The sequence below is a fragment of the Ovis canadensis genome, chromosome 11 (assembly GCF_042477335.2).
Source record: "Ovis canadensis isolate MfBH-ARS-UI-01 breed Bighorn chromosome 11, ARS-UI_OviCan_v2, whole genome shotgun sequence".
In the NCBI taxonomy this organism is placed as follows: domain Eukaryota; kingdom Metazoa; phylum Chordata; class Mammalia; order Artiodactyla; family Bovidae; genus Ovis; species Ovis canadensis.
The window spans coordinates 58,870,479-58,887,612 of NC_091255.1; the positions used below are offsets into that span (position 1 = coordinate 58,870,479).

Below are 17,134 nucleotides of genomic sequence, written 5' to 3' on the forward strand. Positions count from 1 at the left end.
GTGCCTAGATTGTTTGGCGGCTGCTGCTACTGCTGCTGCTAAGTCGCTTCAATCATGTCCAACTCTGTGCCACCCCATAGACGGCAGCCCACCAGGCTCCCCCGTCCCTGGAATTCTCCCGGCAAGAACACTGGGGTGGTTTGCCATTTCCTTCTCCAGTGCGTGAAAGTGAAGTTGCTCAGTCATGTCCAACTTTGCGCGACCCCATGGACTGCAGCCCACCAGGCTCCTCCATCCATGGGATTTTCCAGGCAAGAGTACTGGAGTGGGGTGCCATCCCCTTCTCCGGATTGTTTGGCAGTCCTATGCAAATCATGGGTTGGAGGCCAATCTGGCAGGATTTTGACAATCCTGACCAGATTATTCAGGCTATTCAGTTCAGTTCAGTTCAGTCGCTCAGTCGTGTCCGACTCTGTGACCCCATGAATCACAGGACACCAAGCCTCCTTGTCCATCACCAACTCCCAGAGTTCACTCAGACTCACGCCCATTGAGTCAGTGATGCCATCCAGCCATCTCATCCTCTGGCGTCCCCTTCTCCTCCTGCCCCCAATCCCTCCCAGCATCAGAGTCTTTTCCAGTGAGTCAACTCTTCTCATGAGGTGGCCAAAGGACTGTTCCGTTAGCCATTGTAATTGATTTCCGCCTCCAGCTCCTCTCAGTTCCCTGAAAGTTGGGAGGTGGAGCTGCAAGTTTCAACCCTCTAATACTGTGGTTAGTTCTGCTGGCAACCAGCCCTCATTCATTGGTTATCCAAGGGCTTTCCAAACTCACATCATTAACTGACTGAGGTGTGGTTGAAAGAGGTTTTTTATGAATAATGGGGGACATCGTTTCATCCAGTTTTTTTTAGGAACTAGGAACAAAAACTCAGTATAACTAAAGATACCTGTTTAGCTCCTGTCATTTAGGAAATAAGGGTTTTAGGAGCCTGATGCCAGGAACCGTGGATGAAGCCCAGTGTTTACATCTGTTACTCTATCGCAGCATCACAGGGCCCTGCGCTCTCCTCCCGCTCTCTCAGCCTCTTGTGCCTGTGCCCTCTCCCTGAGGGGTGTGGCGGGGACTCCCCTCTGTGCCTCCTCTCTGGTGCAATAACCCTGAGACTGGCTGGGCTGGAAGTGCTTGTGTCTCTCCCCCTCCGTGAGCCTGGCCCAAATCCCCAGTGGACACCAGGCAAGAGCTGTGGATGGATATTTGTGTCCGAATTGAGCTCATCTCGGACCCCTGAGGATTAGGGGTGCAATGACCAGTCTTAAGAAATGACAGTATTTGTCACACAGTTGCTGATAAGAGCATCTCCTGTGTAGGGTTCAGGGGGTCAGCACAGCAGGCCATGGGCCAAACTCATGGGCCAGACTCAACCTGCCCATTTTCTGTCTTCTTCGGCTGCTTTCATGCAGAGTTAAGGCGTTTCCATAGAGACCCTGTGACCCACAAAGTCCCAAATATTTACTGACTGGCCCGAAAAGGAACAAAGCTTGCCAGGCTGTGCCCTGCACCATTCGTTGCCCTTATAGGAAGAACTACATAAGGAATTTGTCTAGATCTAGTAAATGCCAGTGGCTTCACCTGGGAGACCGCCTTACTTTTTCCATATGAAAGATGCAAATCCGATGATGGATCCTGTCTTCCTTTGTGCTTTGCCTTCTAACAAGCCGCCCTTAGTACTCAATAATTACCTGGCCTTTATTGCCCAGTCCTAATGTGTTTCATGTTGTGTTTTCTTATTTTATTTTTCTGTTTTCTGACCACTGCTGTGCTCAGCTCAGAGAAACAAATGTCTGGAAAGCTTGTTTCATTTTCCCACTGTCCGCTGGAGTAGCCCAGCACACAGCACACATCTTCCAGAAAACACACCCTTACTGTTTCTTTAGTCCTGACGGAATATTTTGGGAGCCTCTAAATCAAAACCCAGACCATTCTGACAATTTCTCCTTTACTTTTTTTTTTAATATTGCTGCCAGCATGTTATAGTAATAATTTTTATTACAATAATTTTTTGGTGGGGTATGTATGGACTTGTTTTTTGTTTTTTTGTTGTCTTCCTCTAGAGTTTTATGTGTTATACTATTAGTGATCACCTTTCACAGGGCAAAGAGTTCACAACTCATCTACTAAGCAAGGCTTGGGCTATCTGAGGACACAGAACTGTCTGTTTCTGCGGTGCTGGGGGCAGCAGCTCTGCAGGGGTCTGAGTTGAGGTCCCTCAGAACATTCCATCACAAGAAACCTGATGCCATCAAAGCCTTGAACAACATGAAAAGTTTGTCCATTTCTTTCTTACCTCCACTGAGTTTTGGAAAGTAAGGGTTTATGGTAGAACTGTTGTTGGTTTTTGTTAGTAATTTCAGGAGTGAAATGAACTTCATGTCTGAAAAAAGTAGTGTTCTTTCTGGTTCGGGGAGTGTTTACTGTCAATGTAATGCGTAAACAAACAAACAAACAAAAAGACCCTCAGGTTCTCTTGTTCTTGTTTCTGAGTTTGCCTATGGATATTTGCTTTACTTTGACCAAGGGAGACCAGTATTGATGCTGCTGGTACCCCTCACGGGAGGGGCTACATGGAACCTTCACAACCCGCAGGGTGTCTTCACAGGCCCCTGAAATCCTGTTCCTGTTAGAAATCTCCCTCTGTCCAGGAGGAATTCTGTGAATGTGTATTGACCTTGTGGGTTGAGATGGCCTGGGACCGTATGTCTTTTCATCTTAAAAAAAGACCCACTTAAAATTAATCAGACATTTCAGATGCTTTGAGGACAATGATACACAGAAGTTAACGGCCAGATGCCTGTCTCAGACCCCACCTGGACTTTCTGGAAAAGCCCTCTCAGAGCCAGGCATCACTCACATTTCCACCCTCTGTCCCAGAAGATGCTCATGGCACCTGGGCCAGCCTGCATCCCTCTGGGCCTGCTGTGTAGCTGGTGGGGCATGACCCATGGCCTCAGACTCACTGCATAAGTCAACCAGGGAGATATCACTCCCACTCCATTCCCACTCCACGCCCCCACAAGCGATTTTGCACATGAGAATCCACCCCATCTCCACTGGTGCTGGGACCAGGATAGTCATGGAGGTGCCCAGGTGGGGAGCAACTCTCAGCAGCCCTGCCCCATGTGTGGGCATCCTCAGTGGACATGGGAAGCAACAGATCTCCAGACACTTGGAAATTTGACAAGGTGGTTTTATGCTGTTGAATCTAACAATTAAAAAATTGGAGTAGTGTATTATGTATTTTTTCCCCTTTTTTTCCTAGCACTTTATTGTGTTTTTAAAAACATGTCTGTGCACAATATATTGGACCCAAGAGCAGTGGAGCATGATCCTGGATGGTGGATCTCCAGAGCTTCATTCCAGCTCCAGGAGTAGAACATAGGGGTGGGAAGGGGCACTGGCTCTCCGGAGCCACATGGGGCTGGCTGGAGCAGCCTCGGGTTTTTATTTACAAAATAGAGAGAGCACTTCATTAAACTGGAAATGGCAACCCACTCCAGTGTTCTTGCCTGGAGAATCCTAGGGACGGCGGAGCCTGGTGGGCTGCCGTCTATGGGGTCGCTGAAGCGACCCCTCTTTGCCCTTCAGTCGGACACGACTGAAGCGACTTAGCAGCAGCAGCAGCTCTTGTAAGTGAGCAAGCAACACTCCCTGTCTTTCCTTCTCCTCTTCCCTCTGTGATCCTGCACTTCCTGTGTGTTCCCTCTCCTGCAGGGTGAGGAGAGGGTAGAAAGAGCCTTTGGAGTCTGGGTCTGTGTGCCCTTGCCCTGCTGGACCCTAGGGGAGCTGCCTTTGGCTCTCCAGGATTCAGGGTATGACCAGATAGCTGGTAACTAGTCAGAGCATCCTCCTGCCTTGGTGGCAGCAGGCACTAAGGTGGGGGTCTGAGGTGGGTGTTGTGGAGCACAGGTTTCCTAGCAGTGAACCCAGTGCCCACCTTCTCTTTGCTGCAGCTGCTGACATGATGCCCCCACCCTCGGAGCAGGACCTGAACGCCCTGCTGGCTCGCAAGGAGGAGGAGTGGCGAGCGCTGCAGGCCCAGCGCTCCCAAATGCAGGAGGCAGCCCTGCAGGACACGCAGCGCCGGCTGGAGGAGGCTCAGGGGAAGCTGCGGCGCCTGCGGGAGGACTTCATCTACAACCTGCAGGTGCTGGAGGAGCGGGACCGGGAGCTGGAGCACTACGACGCCGCGTTTGCCCAGGCCCGAGGGCTGGAGGAGGCCAGGCAGGCCGAGGTGAGCGAGCTCAAGATCGAGGTGGCCAAGCTGAAGCAGGCGCTGGCCAGCGAGGCCCGGCGGCTAGAGGACCTGCAGCAGCAGTACCAGCAGAGGCTGCAGGAACACCGCCTGGAGCTGGAGCGAGTCCACAGGTGAGGGCCAGCGGACCCCACGCCCCTGCCCTCTGTGGGCCTCCTTACCCACAGGGCTGCCGGGCTCCCACCTGCTCAGTTTTTGTCACAGGAAGGCAGGCGAGGCCATACCTGGATGTTTTTTTCTGGGTCCTAGTGCAGCTGAAATTAGTGGAGGTTGGTTTAACTATTTGAAATTTTTTCCATGAGTTACAAATCTGAATTAGTGTAATAAAACATATTTGAGCTTATAATTACAGTAAGTCCTCTACATATGAATGATATTCTGTTCTGAGGGCCTGTTTGTAAGTCCAGCAAAGTTAGTCCGGGTACAGCCGGTAACTCGTCAGAGCATCCTCCTGCCTTAGTGGCAGCAGCACTTAGGTGGGGATCTGTGGTGGGCGTAGTAGAAGTACTGCTCTACTGTGATTGGTTTATAGTACCCTTCACACAAATAATACATAAAACAAACAAACAAAAAATAAAACATTAAAAAACGTTTATTGTAGTGTATTTGATTTACAGTGTTAGTTTCTACTGTACAGCAGCGTGAATATATGTGTGTGTGTGTATATATATATATATTTTTTTTCCTTCCCATTTAGGTTACCACGGAGCTCTGGTAGGGCTCCCCGTGCTATACAGTAGGCTCTCACTAGATATCTTATACGTAGTGTCAGTAGAGTATATACAGTCAATCCCAGTCTCCCAATTCACCCTGCTCCCTCCGCTTTCCCCCTTGGTATTCATATGTTTGTTCTCTACATCTGTGTCTCTATTTCAGCTTTGCAAATAAAATCGTTTTTACCATTTTTCTAGATTCCACATATAATCTTAATATATGTTACTTGCCTTTCTGTTTCTGACTTATTTCACTCTGTGTGACAGTCCCTAGGTCCATCCATGTCTCTACAAATGACCCAATGTCGTTCGTTTTTATGGCTGAGTAATATTATACTGTATACACGTACCACTTCTTTATCTGTTTCTCTGGCGTTTTTTGCTTGGCTGGCTTTTTGTCATTTAAAATTTTTTTTTTTTTTAACTTTTTAGCTGCACCATGCAGCATTGTGGAATTTTAGTTCCCCAGTCAGGGGTTGAACCCCCACCGCCTGCATTGGAAGCGTAGAGTCTTCATCACTGGACCACCAGCGAAGTCCCTGCCTCTTCCTCTGTTGATGGACACTTAGGTTGCTTCTGTGTCCTGACTATTGTAAATAGTATTGCAATGAACATTGGGGTGCATGTGTCTTTTTGAATTATGTTTTTCTCTGGGTATATGCCCAGTAGTGAGATTGCTGGGTCATATGGTAGTTCTATTTTTAGTTTCTTAGGGAATCTCCATACTATTCTCCATAGTGGCTATATTAATTTACATTTCCACCAACAGTGCAGGAGGGTTCCCTTTTCTTCATCCCCTCCCCAGCATTTATTGTCGTGGATTTTTGGTGATGGCCTTCTGACCAGTGTGAGGGGATACCTCCTCGTAGTTTTGGTTTGCGTTTTTCTAATAATTAGTGACTTTTGAACATCTTTTCTTCATCTGTTTGTTGGTCACTTGTGTGTCGTCTTTGGAGAAATGTCTTACTTAAGTCTCCTGCCATTTGTTTTTTATTTTTGAGCTGCATGAACTATTTTGTATAGTTTGGAGATTAATATTTTGTCAGTTGCTTTGTTTGCAAATACTGTCTCCCATTCTGAGGGTAGTCTTTTCATCTTGTTTATGGTTTCTCTTGCCACTGTTATTCAAAATGTTTTGAAAGTCCTGGCCATGGCAATCAGAGAAGAAAAAGAAATCAAAGGAATCCAAATTGGAAAAGAAGAAATAAAACTGTCATTGTCTGCAGATGACATGATACTCTAGACAGAAGTAGTAGTAGTTCAGTCGCTAAGTCGTGTCCGACTCTCACGACCCCATGGACTGTATGTAGCCTGCCAGGCTCTTCTGTCCATGGGATTCTCCAGGCAAGAATACTGGAGTGGGTTGCCATTTCCTTCTCCAGGGGATCTTCCCGACCTAGGAATTGAACCGGGGTCTCCTGTACTGCAGGCAGATTCTTTACCAACTGAGCTACGAGGGAAGCCCGATACTCTACATAGAAAATCCTAAAAATGCCACCAGGAAACTACTAATAGCTAATCAATGAATTTAATAAAGTTGCAGAATACAAAATTAATACTCTATAACCTTTTGCATTCTTATACACTAACAACAAAAGATCAGAAAGAAAAATCAAGGAAATAATCCTATTTACTGTTGCAACAAAAAGAAGAAAATATCTCGGTATCAACCTACCTAAGGAGGCAAAAGACCTGTATGTACTAAATTAAACTATAAGATACTGATTAAAGAATTCAAAGATGACACAAACAGATGGAGAGATAGACCATGTTTTTGGACTGGAAGAGTCAATATTGTGAAAATGACTATACCACCCAAAGCTATCTACAGATTCAATGCAATCCCTGTAAAATTACCAATGGCGTTTTTCACATAACTAGAATAGCAACAGCAACAAAATAAAACGACAATTTGTATAGAAGCATAAAAGGCCCTGGATCGTCAAAGCAGTCTTGAGAAAGAGAAATAGAGCTGACAGAATCAGGCTGTCTGACTTCAGACTGTACTACAAAGCTACAGCAATGAAGAATCGATGGTACTAGCACAAAAACAGAAATACAGATCTGTGGAGTAGGATCAAAAGGCCAGAGATAGACTCATGCACCTATGGTCACCCAACCTATGACAAAGGAGTCAAGATTTTTGATGGTGGCCATTCTGACCAGTGTGAGGTGACACCTCATTATAGTTTTCATATGCATTTTTCTGATAATTAGTGATTTTGAGCATCTTTTCATATGTTTGTTGGTCCATAGACAATGGAGAAAAGATAGCCTCTTCAATAAGCGGTGCTGGGAAAACTGGACCAGCTACATGTAAAAGAATGAAATTAAAACACTCCCTAACACCATATACAAAAATAAACTGAAAATGAATTAGAGACCTAAATGTAAGGCCAGACACCATAAAGCTCCTACAGGAAACATAGGCAGAGCACTCTGACATAAATTGCCACAATCTCTTTAAAAAATATTTATTTATTTAATTCTGTCTGAGCTGGGTCTTCTTTTCTGTGAGGGCTTTTCTCTAGTTATGGTGAGCAGGGGCTATTCTCTAGTTGTGGTGCTCAGGCTTCTCATGCTGGTAGCTTCTCTTGTTGAAGAGCATGAGATCTTAGACCCGAGGGCTTCAGTATAGTTGCAGCTCTCAGGCCTAGAGCACAGGCTTAATAGTTGTGACACACGGGCACACATGCTTCGAGGCACGTGGGATCGTAGTTCCCTTACCAGGGATTGAACCCACTTCTCCTGCATTGCAAGACAGATTCTTAACCACTGGATCATCAGGGAAGTCCCAGAAAACATTTTTAATCTTACAGTATAGTACCAGCCACATCATCACTGCTGCTTTTACGCTTGCTTCTGGACATCCTGGGGTTGAAATAAAGATACCGTACTACTGTAGTCTATACAGTACCGTAAAGTACCCGAAAGCACGCCACGTGTAGAGGATGCACGCACATGGCAGAGAACGCCAGACACAGGAACTGGCTTATGCGATTGGACTTGCAAACACCTGTTCTCATCTTGGAAAGTTCGCCTCTAGAAGGTTCGTATGTAGGGGACTTATTGTTTTAATGATGTGAAATATATATTAAATCAGAAACTAAGAGCCGACTTGAGGCAGGTCGACTGAGACCCTGAAGCTGTCATCAGGCGCATGGGCTCTGCTCACGATGAGAAAGGACAGGCCTCAGCTGCATGCTCTGCTGCAGTCTTGGCGTGCTTTATATTGTTTAGTGAAGTGTCTCCCCAGAACTTCTGCTCATTCTTTTTCACCACTTTTGGGACATTTTCAACCATTATTTCTTCAAGTACATTGTTGGCTCCACCCTCTTCTTCCTTCCATCTTGGTACTGCGGTGAGGACAATGTGAACGCTACATCTTCTGTTATCATCCCACGGGGCTCTGAGGCTCCGCTCATTTATTTCAGCATATTTCTATCTGTTATCAGGTCAAGTAACTTTTGTCATTCTCTGGTTCTTTTCTGTAACGTGTTCATTCTGCCTTTGAGCCCAACTAGAGTGTCCTTTGTTTTGGTTATTGTACTTCTTAGTTCTCACGTTTCCATTTGATTCTTTGTTATATTTTCTTTTTCTTTTCTGAGAGTTTCTGTTTTCTGTTTGTCCCAAGGCTGTGTGAAATTGCTTGTCAGAGCATTTTTATGATGGCTGCTTTAAAATCTTTGTTAGATCATATCAGCAGCTGTGTCATCTTGGTGTTAGTATCTGTGGATTGTGTGTTCTCATTCAAGTGGAGAGTTCCTGGTTGTTGGTATGACCAGTGACTTTTGTGTTTCTCTTTTCTTTTTTGGCCACACTGCTCGGCATGTGGGATCTTCATTCCCCAAACAAAGAACAAAAACCTGCGCCCCCTACAGCAGAAGCTGTCCTAGTCGCTGGACTGCCAGGGAAGTCCTGGTATGACCGGTGACTTTTGATTGTATCCTGGGCACTTCTGGGATTGTCCTTAGAGCCTGGGTCCCACATCATGTTCTCCTCTGCAGACAGTCACCTGTCCGGATATAGCATGTGGGTCCCCTGGGTCCTGCCAAAGCCACTCCTGCAAAGAAGCAGCATTACCTGTCACCTCACGTTTGCAAAGGAGACCCTGCAAATGTGTAGTTTGGAGACTATTCAGTGTGACTTTTCTTAATGCTGAGCTTTTTTTTTTTTTTTAACATAGTGATAGGAACAGTGAGCTGGATCAGCAGCGGGAGCAGTATGGGAACCTGAAGTGGAAGCTGGAGAGGAGGCTCAAGGAGCTAGACGGCGAACTTGGCCTGCAGCGGCAGGTAGGGTGGGGGATCTGCTTCTTCCTCAGCACTGTTGTTTTGTTGGTCGTATAGTATCAGCCTGGGATCACAGGTTTCCACTTTGTGGTAATCTGTGGTGAAATGTGTCAGGGTATCTAAATCTTCCTCTGTGCTAACTCCCCCAGAATTCTCCTTCCTTGGGAATGAATAAACATTTCATCCTTTATTTATTTGAGAAAGAAGTATTATGAAGTCAGAGTTATTTACTGTGAAAGAGAGCTGGGAACTCAAATTGTGATAATTGTATTTCTTTCAACAAGCAATAAATGACACTAAGTTTAAATATAGCTGTGTCAACTGACAGGAGACACTTAAACCTGTCTCCGAAATTTCTCCTCATTGTCCCTGAAGCTCAGCTTCCACGTCTGAGAGGCTTCGCTATGTTGGAGTTTGGGTGAAGGACATCCTTCATACTTAGGGCTGAGTCTGGCAGGGCTGCGTGTGTACAGCGACATGGGTCCCCTTGTTCTTCCAGGATGTATCGAGCTTGCGTTGTCGTAGCAGCAGCAGGTGTTTATGGAAACTGCCTCATGTAGCTCCTTGTGCATGTGTGTGGATTTATCTGCTCAATACAACAGAGACACCATTTTGTTCTGCATTTTGCAAATAGGGAACCGAGGTCGAGACATTAAGTAACTTGCCCAAGATCCCCCTCAGTAAATCGAGGAGCCGTAATTTGAGTCCAAGACACTTCCAGCGTGTGAACTCTTAGGCACTGTCCTCCTGCCGTGGGTTAGCGACTCACGACTTATTTTTAGACTTGTGTCCGGGATATTGGAGAGGAGCTGGAGCTGGAAGTCAGCCTGGCTGTGTCCCCACTTCTGCCCTCCTTGGAGTGATAGTGACTGAGTGATCCGACCTTGGATCCTGGTCTCCCAGTGGATGTGCCACGGGGCGGATATGAACTTTGTGCCTGTGCTGGCTTGTCCTTTCTTAGCACTGGGGTCAGCAGTTCTCAAGGAGGGCAGACCGGCCAGCTGGTGGACTGAGGCCGAGTGTCAGGCCCTCCATCCCATAGCATGGCGTCAGTGCCCTGAGATAGGACAGCATCCTGATGAGCTGTGCCCATCGGAATGGAAGATACCCATGGACGCAACTGTCCTTATGACCGAGCTTTCAGGCCTGGCCGCATCTATTAACCACCGCAGGCGCAGGAGGAGGCCCTGTCCTTTCCTTCCCCTCTGGAAGCTCGAATTTCATTGTCCACAATGATGCCATCACCCAAACATTCTGTAGAGCCTTTGACATTTCCTGCAGAGGACTTTCTTTTGGAGTCCTTGGGGACCAAAGATCTTTGCCTCTTTTGGGTGGTTTGACTTTAGGAAACATCCGAGGTCACTGAGGGCTGAGCCGGGCAATCTAGAGACCAGCTGTGACTCATCTAGGTCATGAAGTTTCCTCAAGTGGTGTCGGAGTCTCTTCCAGAGACGGAGTTTCAGAAGGGCTCTGGGTGGCGGTGGAATCATCCCTGTTAGCAGGGCAGTCAGTGGCACGTGGAGGCAGCGGTGGCCCTGGTGGGTGTTGTGGTCACTGGGCTGGGTCTCTGGGTGACTTCCCAGCTTGTCCACACTCAAAGAAGTCCTTACTGTGACTCAGGCTTGTTCAGGCTTTGAGCCCCCTTGTCCACAAGGAAGGCCCCTTCAGATGTGCGTTTTCATACCAGCCCTGTCTCTTGCAGGAAGGAAACTTGATGTCTAGACTCTCCAACTGTAGGCTGTGTCCAGGGCTGCTGCTGCGAACCTGGGCAGCCTTTGCTGCCTAGTGTGGTTCAGGGCCAGCTGGGGCCCATGCTAGCCCTGAGGCTCTACTGCCCGTGCCCGACCCTGTGACTGAAGGAAGGGTATTATGCGCTCATCGGCTTTGTGGCTTCCTTTGAGCTGGTTTTCGGTCTCCTTTTTCTGAAGATCTTTGTGTTCATTACTGACTTGTCAAAGGTAGAATTGATTCAATGGTAATGTTGATCATTACCTTGAGGAAAGAAATGTAAGACGACGGGAGCTGAGTTAGTCTGTTTAATGTTTATTATGTCTGCAAGCTGTAGACTATGCACTTGTTTTTTTTGTTATTGGTTAGCAGTCCCAGGATTAGAAGCCTCTAGAGGAGAAACAATGACTTATTGATTTATTCATTCATTTAACAAAGAGATTTCACCAGGCACGTTCCTGGGCCCTGAGGTTAGGGCTGAGCACTAGTCCCACCTGCTCTGGCTGTGAGCTGGCCCTCATTGGGGCTGCAGTGAACACCTGAACAGTATAGTCTTTGGCTTTAGCGTCCTGCGGACATCACCTGTGTGACATGGGGGCAGGGTGAGGTGGAACTGGTCTTTTAATAGGCAAGTCAGGGCACCCTGAGAAGAGAACTTGTGAGCCCGAGTCTGCAGGTAGCAACAGAGTTCGAGTTCAAGGAGGCTGAGGTGAGGGCTATGAGGCCTTCGTGAGAATGACCTTTGCTCCAGGTGAGGTGAGAAACTCTTGGGGGCTTGTGAGCCAAGTCAGTTCTTTAAAAGAGCCTCTTCTGTAGGGTTGAGGACAGACTGTGGAGCTGGGGAGGCAGGGAGACACAAGAGGGCTGCTGCAGCCCTAGGTGAGAGGTGGGGAACTTGAGCCACTGACAGGTTCTGGATACACCTAGACAGCAGAGCCAGCGGACACGCTGATAGATCAGATGGGGTGAGAGGCAGGCACCAAGGACATGCCTGCTTTGGGGCTGAGTGCCTGGCGGGATGACTTGCCATGTACTGAGATGGGGGAACTGCACAGGGAGGATGGGGAGGGCACTTGGTCAGGCTGGGTACAGGGAGGTGGCTCCTGGGCTCCCAGGAAGACATGCTGGGAGGTCAGGGCAGAGAGGGGTAGTTACAAGGTACAGAGCTGGAAGCTTGGGGCTTCCCCAGAGGGTGGCTGTAGACAGAGGAGCCAGCTGTCCAGGCTGAGCCTTGAATTCAAGAACAGCGAAGTTTAGGGGACATCGTCACAGGGCAGGGGTGTGGCCTGGGGACTAGCAGGAGAGAGGCCTCCAGGAACGAGAGGAAGGCGGTCAGAAGGCAGGCCTGAGCCCTGTACCTCTGTGGTGAAGTGGGGACGGAGAGTGCAATGGGTTTCTTGTTTCCTCACCAAGGACCCTAAGTGCTCACCTACTGGTCTGGGCCAGGCTCTGCCTGTGCGCGGGCTCCCTGCCCCCTGGCGGCCACAGCCTGCACAACTGTGAGCAGCAACCAAAGGCTTCAGTGTTTTGTAGTGTTAGCAGTCAAAGCAATGCTCAAGCTTCTCCAAGCCAGGCTTCAACAGGACGTAAACTGTGAACTTCCAGATGTTCAGGCTGAATTTAGAAAAGGCAGAGGAACCAGAGATCAAATTGCCAACATCCATTGGATCATTGAAAAAGCAAGAGAGTTCCAGAAAAACATCTACTTCTGCTTTATTGACCACGCCAAAGCCTTTGGCTTTGTGGATCACAACAAATTGTGGAAAATTCTTAAAGAGATGGGAATACCAGACCACCTTACCTGCCTCCTGAGAAATCTGTATGCAGGTCAAGAAGCAACAGTTAGAACTGGACATGGAACAACAGACTGGTTCCAAATTGGGAAAGGAGTATGTCAGGCTATATATTGTCACCCTGCTTATTTAACTTATATGTGAAATGCTGGGCTGGATGAAGCACAAGCTGGAATCAAGATTGCCGGGAGAAATATCAATGACCTCAGATATGCAGATGACACCATCCTTATGGCAGAAAGCGTAGAAGAACTGAAGAGCCTCTTGATGAAAATGAAAGAGGAGAGTGAAAAAGTTGGCTTAAAGCTCAACATTCAGAAAACTAAGATCATGGTATCTGGTCCCATCACTTCATTGCAGATAGATGGGTAAACAGTGGAATCAGTGACAGACTTCATTTTGGGGGGCTCCAAAATCACTGCAGATGGTGACTGCAGCCATGAAATTAAAAGACGTTTGCTCCTTGGAAGAAAAGTTATGATCAACCTAGACAGCTTATTAGAAAGCAGAGACATTACTTTGGCGACAAAGGTCCGTTTAGTCAAAGCCATGCTTTTTTCCAGTAGTCATGTATGGATGTGAGAGTTGGACTATAAAGAAGGCTGAGCGCCAAAGAATTGGTGTTTTCGAACTGTGGTGTTGGAGAAGACTCTTGAGAGTCCCTTGGACTGCAAGGAGATCGAGCCAGTAGATCCTAAAGGAAATCAGTCCTGAATATTCATTGGAAGGACTGATGCTGAAGCTGAAACTCCAATACTGTGGCCACCTGAGGTAAAGAACTGTCTCATTGGAAAAGACCCTGATGCTAGGAAAGATTGAAGGCAGAAGGAGACGGGGACAACAGAGGATGAGATGGTTGGATGGCATCACCGACTTGATGGACATGAGTTTGAGCAAGCTCTGGGAGTTGGTGATGGACAGGGAGGCCTGGTGTACTGCAGTCCATATGGTCACAAAAAGTCGGACATGACTGAGCTACTGAACTGAACTGAGCAGTCAGTCTCAATGATTTTCATATTCTGATCCCAACAAGGGTTACTCGTGTGACCCCCTTAAACTTCATCTGGCTTCTCAAGGGATTTAAAAAATGTATATTTTCAGTTGTACCATGCAGTGTCTCTGAGGCTCCCAGCCTCGACTTTCAGAGGAGGGGAGGGAGCCTGCCACGCATTTATCTCAGGGAGGAGGCAGAGACACACCTGTTCTTGCCTGCACGCTCTGGCTGAGCCCAGCCTCCGCTGACTCTTTCCTTCTGGTAACTGAGTCTGTCCAGCTCTCTTCAGAAGCAGGGCCCTCATTACTTGGTCAGAAACCTGGAATCCTGCTAGTGTGCTGCGCTTTTCACGCACTGCGCTGGGCGGGCTCAGCCTGTCCTCACAGCTCCTCCATGGGCTGGGCCTCCTGTCTTCCCGCTCTGTGTTAACCTGTGCTCACCTTAACGACGAGCGTCAGGTTATGTCACTGTGATGTTTTAGGCCAGGAGAGATGGTTAGATTCAGACTAACTCCAGGACATGCATTTCAGTTTGACTCTGTCCCTCGCTGTGATTTGTGCGTCTCTATCCAGACCTCCTATTCAAAGGCCACATCAGCCATGCGTGTCTGCTCTCCGGACACCGCTGGAGACAGGACTATAAAGGATTAAGGACAGTGAGAACCCATAGCAGCGGCAGGAGCAGGAGAAGGGCCTCCGCACCCGGACAAGCCTGCGCCTTCCCCGGGGCAGGGTAGCAGGGGGAGGGGACCTGTGGGAGACGCACCCCGTGGACCTACAGACTCAGAAATCGTAGGCCTCAGGATGTTGAGGGCCGTGCGTGTGCAGGTGGAAGTCTGTGTTTGGGGCCACGAACCCCTGCTCACATGCAGATAGAGTGTCCAGCAGCCGGGGAAGTGCCCTTCCCCAGGCAGAAGCTCAGCACAAATTTCCTGAAATGAATTGAATCACTCATGGGGGAAGGAAGGCAGCTGTGTGGGCCCAAGTGCCTGCTGCGTAGGTCTAACCTTAGGGAGACAGCACCCTCAGTCAGCTCTGGCAAGATTCAGTTTCATTAAGCTGTCATTTCCTACAGTCCACGCAACCATATTGTGTGCAGTTTGACAGGTTAAACACAGCCAAGGTAGCAGGGGAACAGCCAAGACAGAACTTTACTGCCACCCAAAGTTCTGTGTGCCTCTGCGATCAGGGAGCAGCGCCCCCAGCCCTGGTCCCACCAGCCTGCTGCCTTCCACTTGCAGTGAGAACTGGCTTCTCAGAGTCCTGTGAGAACGGAGCCTCGAGCTGTTTTCTCTTTTTGTGTGGCTTCTCTCGCCGTGACGTGTCTGAGGTGCGTGGATGTCATGCGGTTGGCGGCTTGCTCCTTCTCGGTGCCTGCTGGTGCTGTGTGCTGCGTGGAGGTGCCAGTAGGCATTCTCTGTCAGCTCACACTTTGGATGCTTGGGTCTTTTCAGTTTGGGGCCAGTTTGAATAAGGCTGCTGTGAGCATTCTTGGCTGTCTTTGAATGGACACAGGCTCCACGACCAGGAGTGCAACTTCTGGGAAGTGTACTACAGCTCTGTCTAACTTTTTGAGAAACTGCTGAGCTGTCCTTTAGGATGGTTATAGGGTCACATCCCACCAGCTGCAGATTAGAGTTCTGGTCACTTCTCGTCCTTGCTCGCACTTAGTGTTGTTAGCCTTTTCCTTTTTAGTAGTCTAGTGGGTGTGTAGCTAGGGATTGAATGCAATTATCCTTGATGATCAGCGTTTAAGCATCTATTAACGTGCTTATTGGCCATTCATATATCCTTGTGAAGTGTCTGTTCAGCTTTTTTGTACTTTAAAAAAAATTAGGTTGTCTTCCTATTATTGATTTGTGAGTTCTTCATGTGTACTTCAGAAATAAGACCTTAAGTATATATTTTTTTGAATATTTTCTCCCATTCTCTGCCTTACCTTTTCCTTTTCATAAGTCTTAATTTCAACATCCTAGTGAACTATTTGTTGCGTCATTCCTGAGTAGGAGTGTATAACTGAGGCAGGATTACAAGACAGAGAAAGGCCAGCAACCCAAGAAGAGGCCCAGAGGAACAGGGAAGGTGATTCCTGAGACAGTGACCCTAAAGCCCATCATTGTGTGATCAGAGCGGGGCAGCAGGGTGGGCCCTGTGGACCCGCCGTGCCAGCTTTGCCTGTGTGTGGTGTCTGGTTGTCCGTGCTGGGCTAGTTTTCTGCACAGGTGGCTCTGGTGCCATGGCCTCCTAGGCCCCGCAGGCGGTGCCAGTGATACTGCAGCTCTCACCAGCCTGGTCCTGGAGGAAGGGTCTGGAGAATAGCTGCCCTCCTGCTCCTGGGGCAGAGGCTGGCTATTTCCCTCCTCCCCACAGGGCTCTTCCTTTGTCCCTCCCCTGAGGTGAGAGTTCCAGTCTGCAGGGGTTGGCGGGGAGGAGGGAGAATGGGCTGGGAACAGGACAGGACCAGCCATTCATCCCGTTGTATCTTCACTTTCAGTGCCTCAAGGCGCATTGTGGGGGCTTCTGTGATCAGTGCCCCCAGGAATGTATTTTGCATCCATAACTCAGGATGCTTGGAGGAAGGGCCAGTCAGAACAAGAAAGAATTTTGACAATTACAAGTACATATAAAGGAATAAATTCAGAAGATAGAAAAAAGACACAGAAAGTCCAACAGAAAATTTAAGAGACGTGGAAGATAAGTCCAGGATTCATCTAACAATATAAAGTCCAGAAACATATAGCAAAGAATGGGAAGGGATCAGATTGTCAAGTGAACGGTGCAGTTGCTTCTTAGGGTGGAGACTTCAGACTGAAACCCCTGCCCGCCCTGAAGGAAAGTGTGTCAGAGAAACAACGAGGAGATGCTACAAACATCCAGAAAACCTATAAGGCAGAGCCTGGCCCCAGCTCCTCCGCCGCAGCTTGGGATAGACTTGAAAAGGCCTTCAGCCCTGTAGGGCAGCGATGCCAGGCCAGGGCCCTGGAGTGGGGGGTGTGTGGATGCCTCGCTTTCTCAGGAGGTTACTGGAGTGTAACTACTGAGTGAGCTCTGAGCAGCACCTGTGGTTCAGGGCCAAGGGCTCAACCTTTAGCTGCCTCTATTTCCCTTCTGATTTTAGAACTTTGAGAACCAAGAGATGGAGGGAGTGGAGAAGGCTGCCGGGAGAAGGAGGGTCTGAGCTGGGCGGGCTCCCTGGATCCCCAGGACGGGGTGGCTCCAGTCACAGGGCCCAGCTGGCAGCCTCACATGGAGCCCATGAGCCTGAGCGAGGTGGGGCAGGGGGTGGCTCCCACTCCCACAACTGGGAGAAGGCCCACTGGGGCCGAGGATCCTGGGACTCTCACCCTGATGCGAGCTCTTGAG

General features: G+C 48.4%; 1 protein-coding gene across 2 annotated transcripts in view; it reads left to right on the forward strand.

Moving 5' to 3' along the window:
• Positions 1-17,134, forward strand: part of CCDC57 (coiled-coil domain containing 57) — a 119,434-nt gene that overhangs the window by 18,996 nt on the left and 83,304 nt on the right. For both annotated transcript variants that reach the window (XM_069541881.1, XM_069541882.1), the window contains 2 exons: positions 3,951-4,365; positions 9,152-9,260. In XM_069541881.1, the coding sequence (XP_069397982.1) occupies positions 3,951-4,365; positions 9,152-9,260 (524 nt within the window). The remainder of the gene's footprint in view (positions 1-3,950; positions 4,366-9,151; positions 9,261-17,134) is intronic.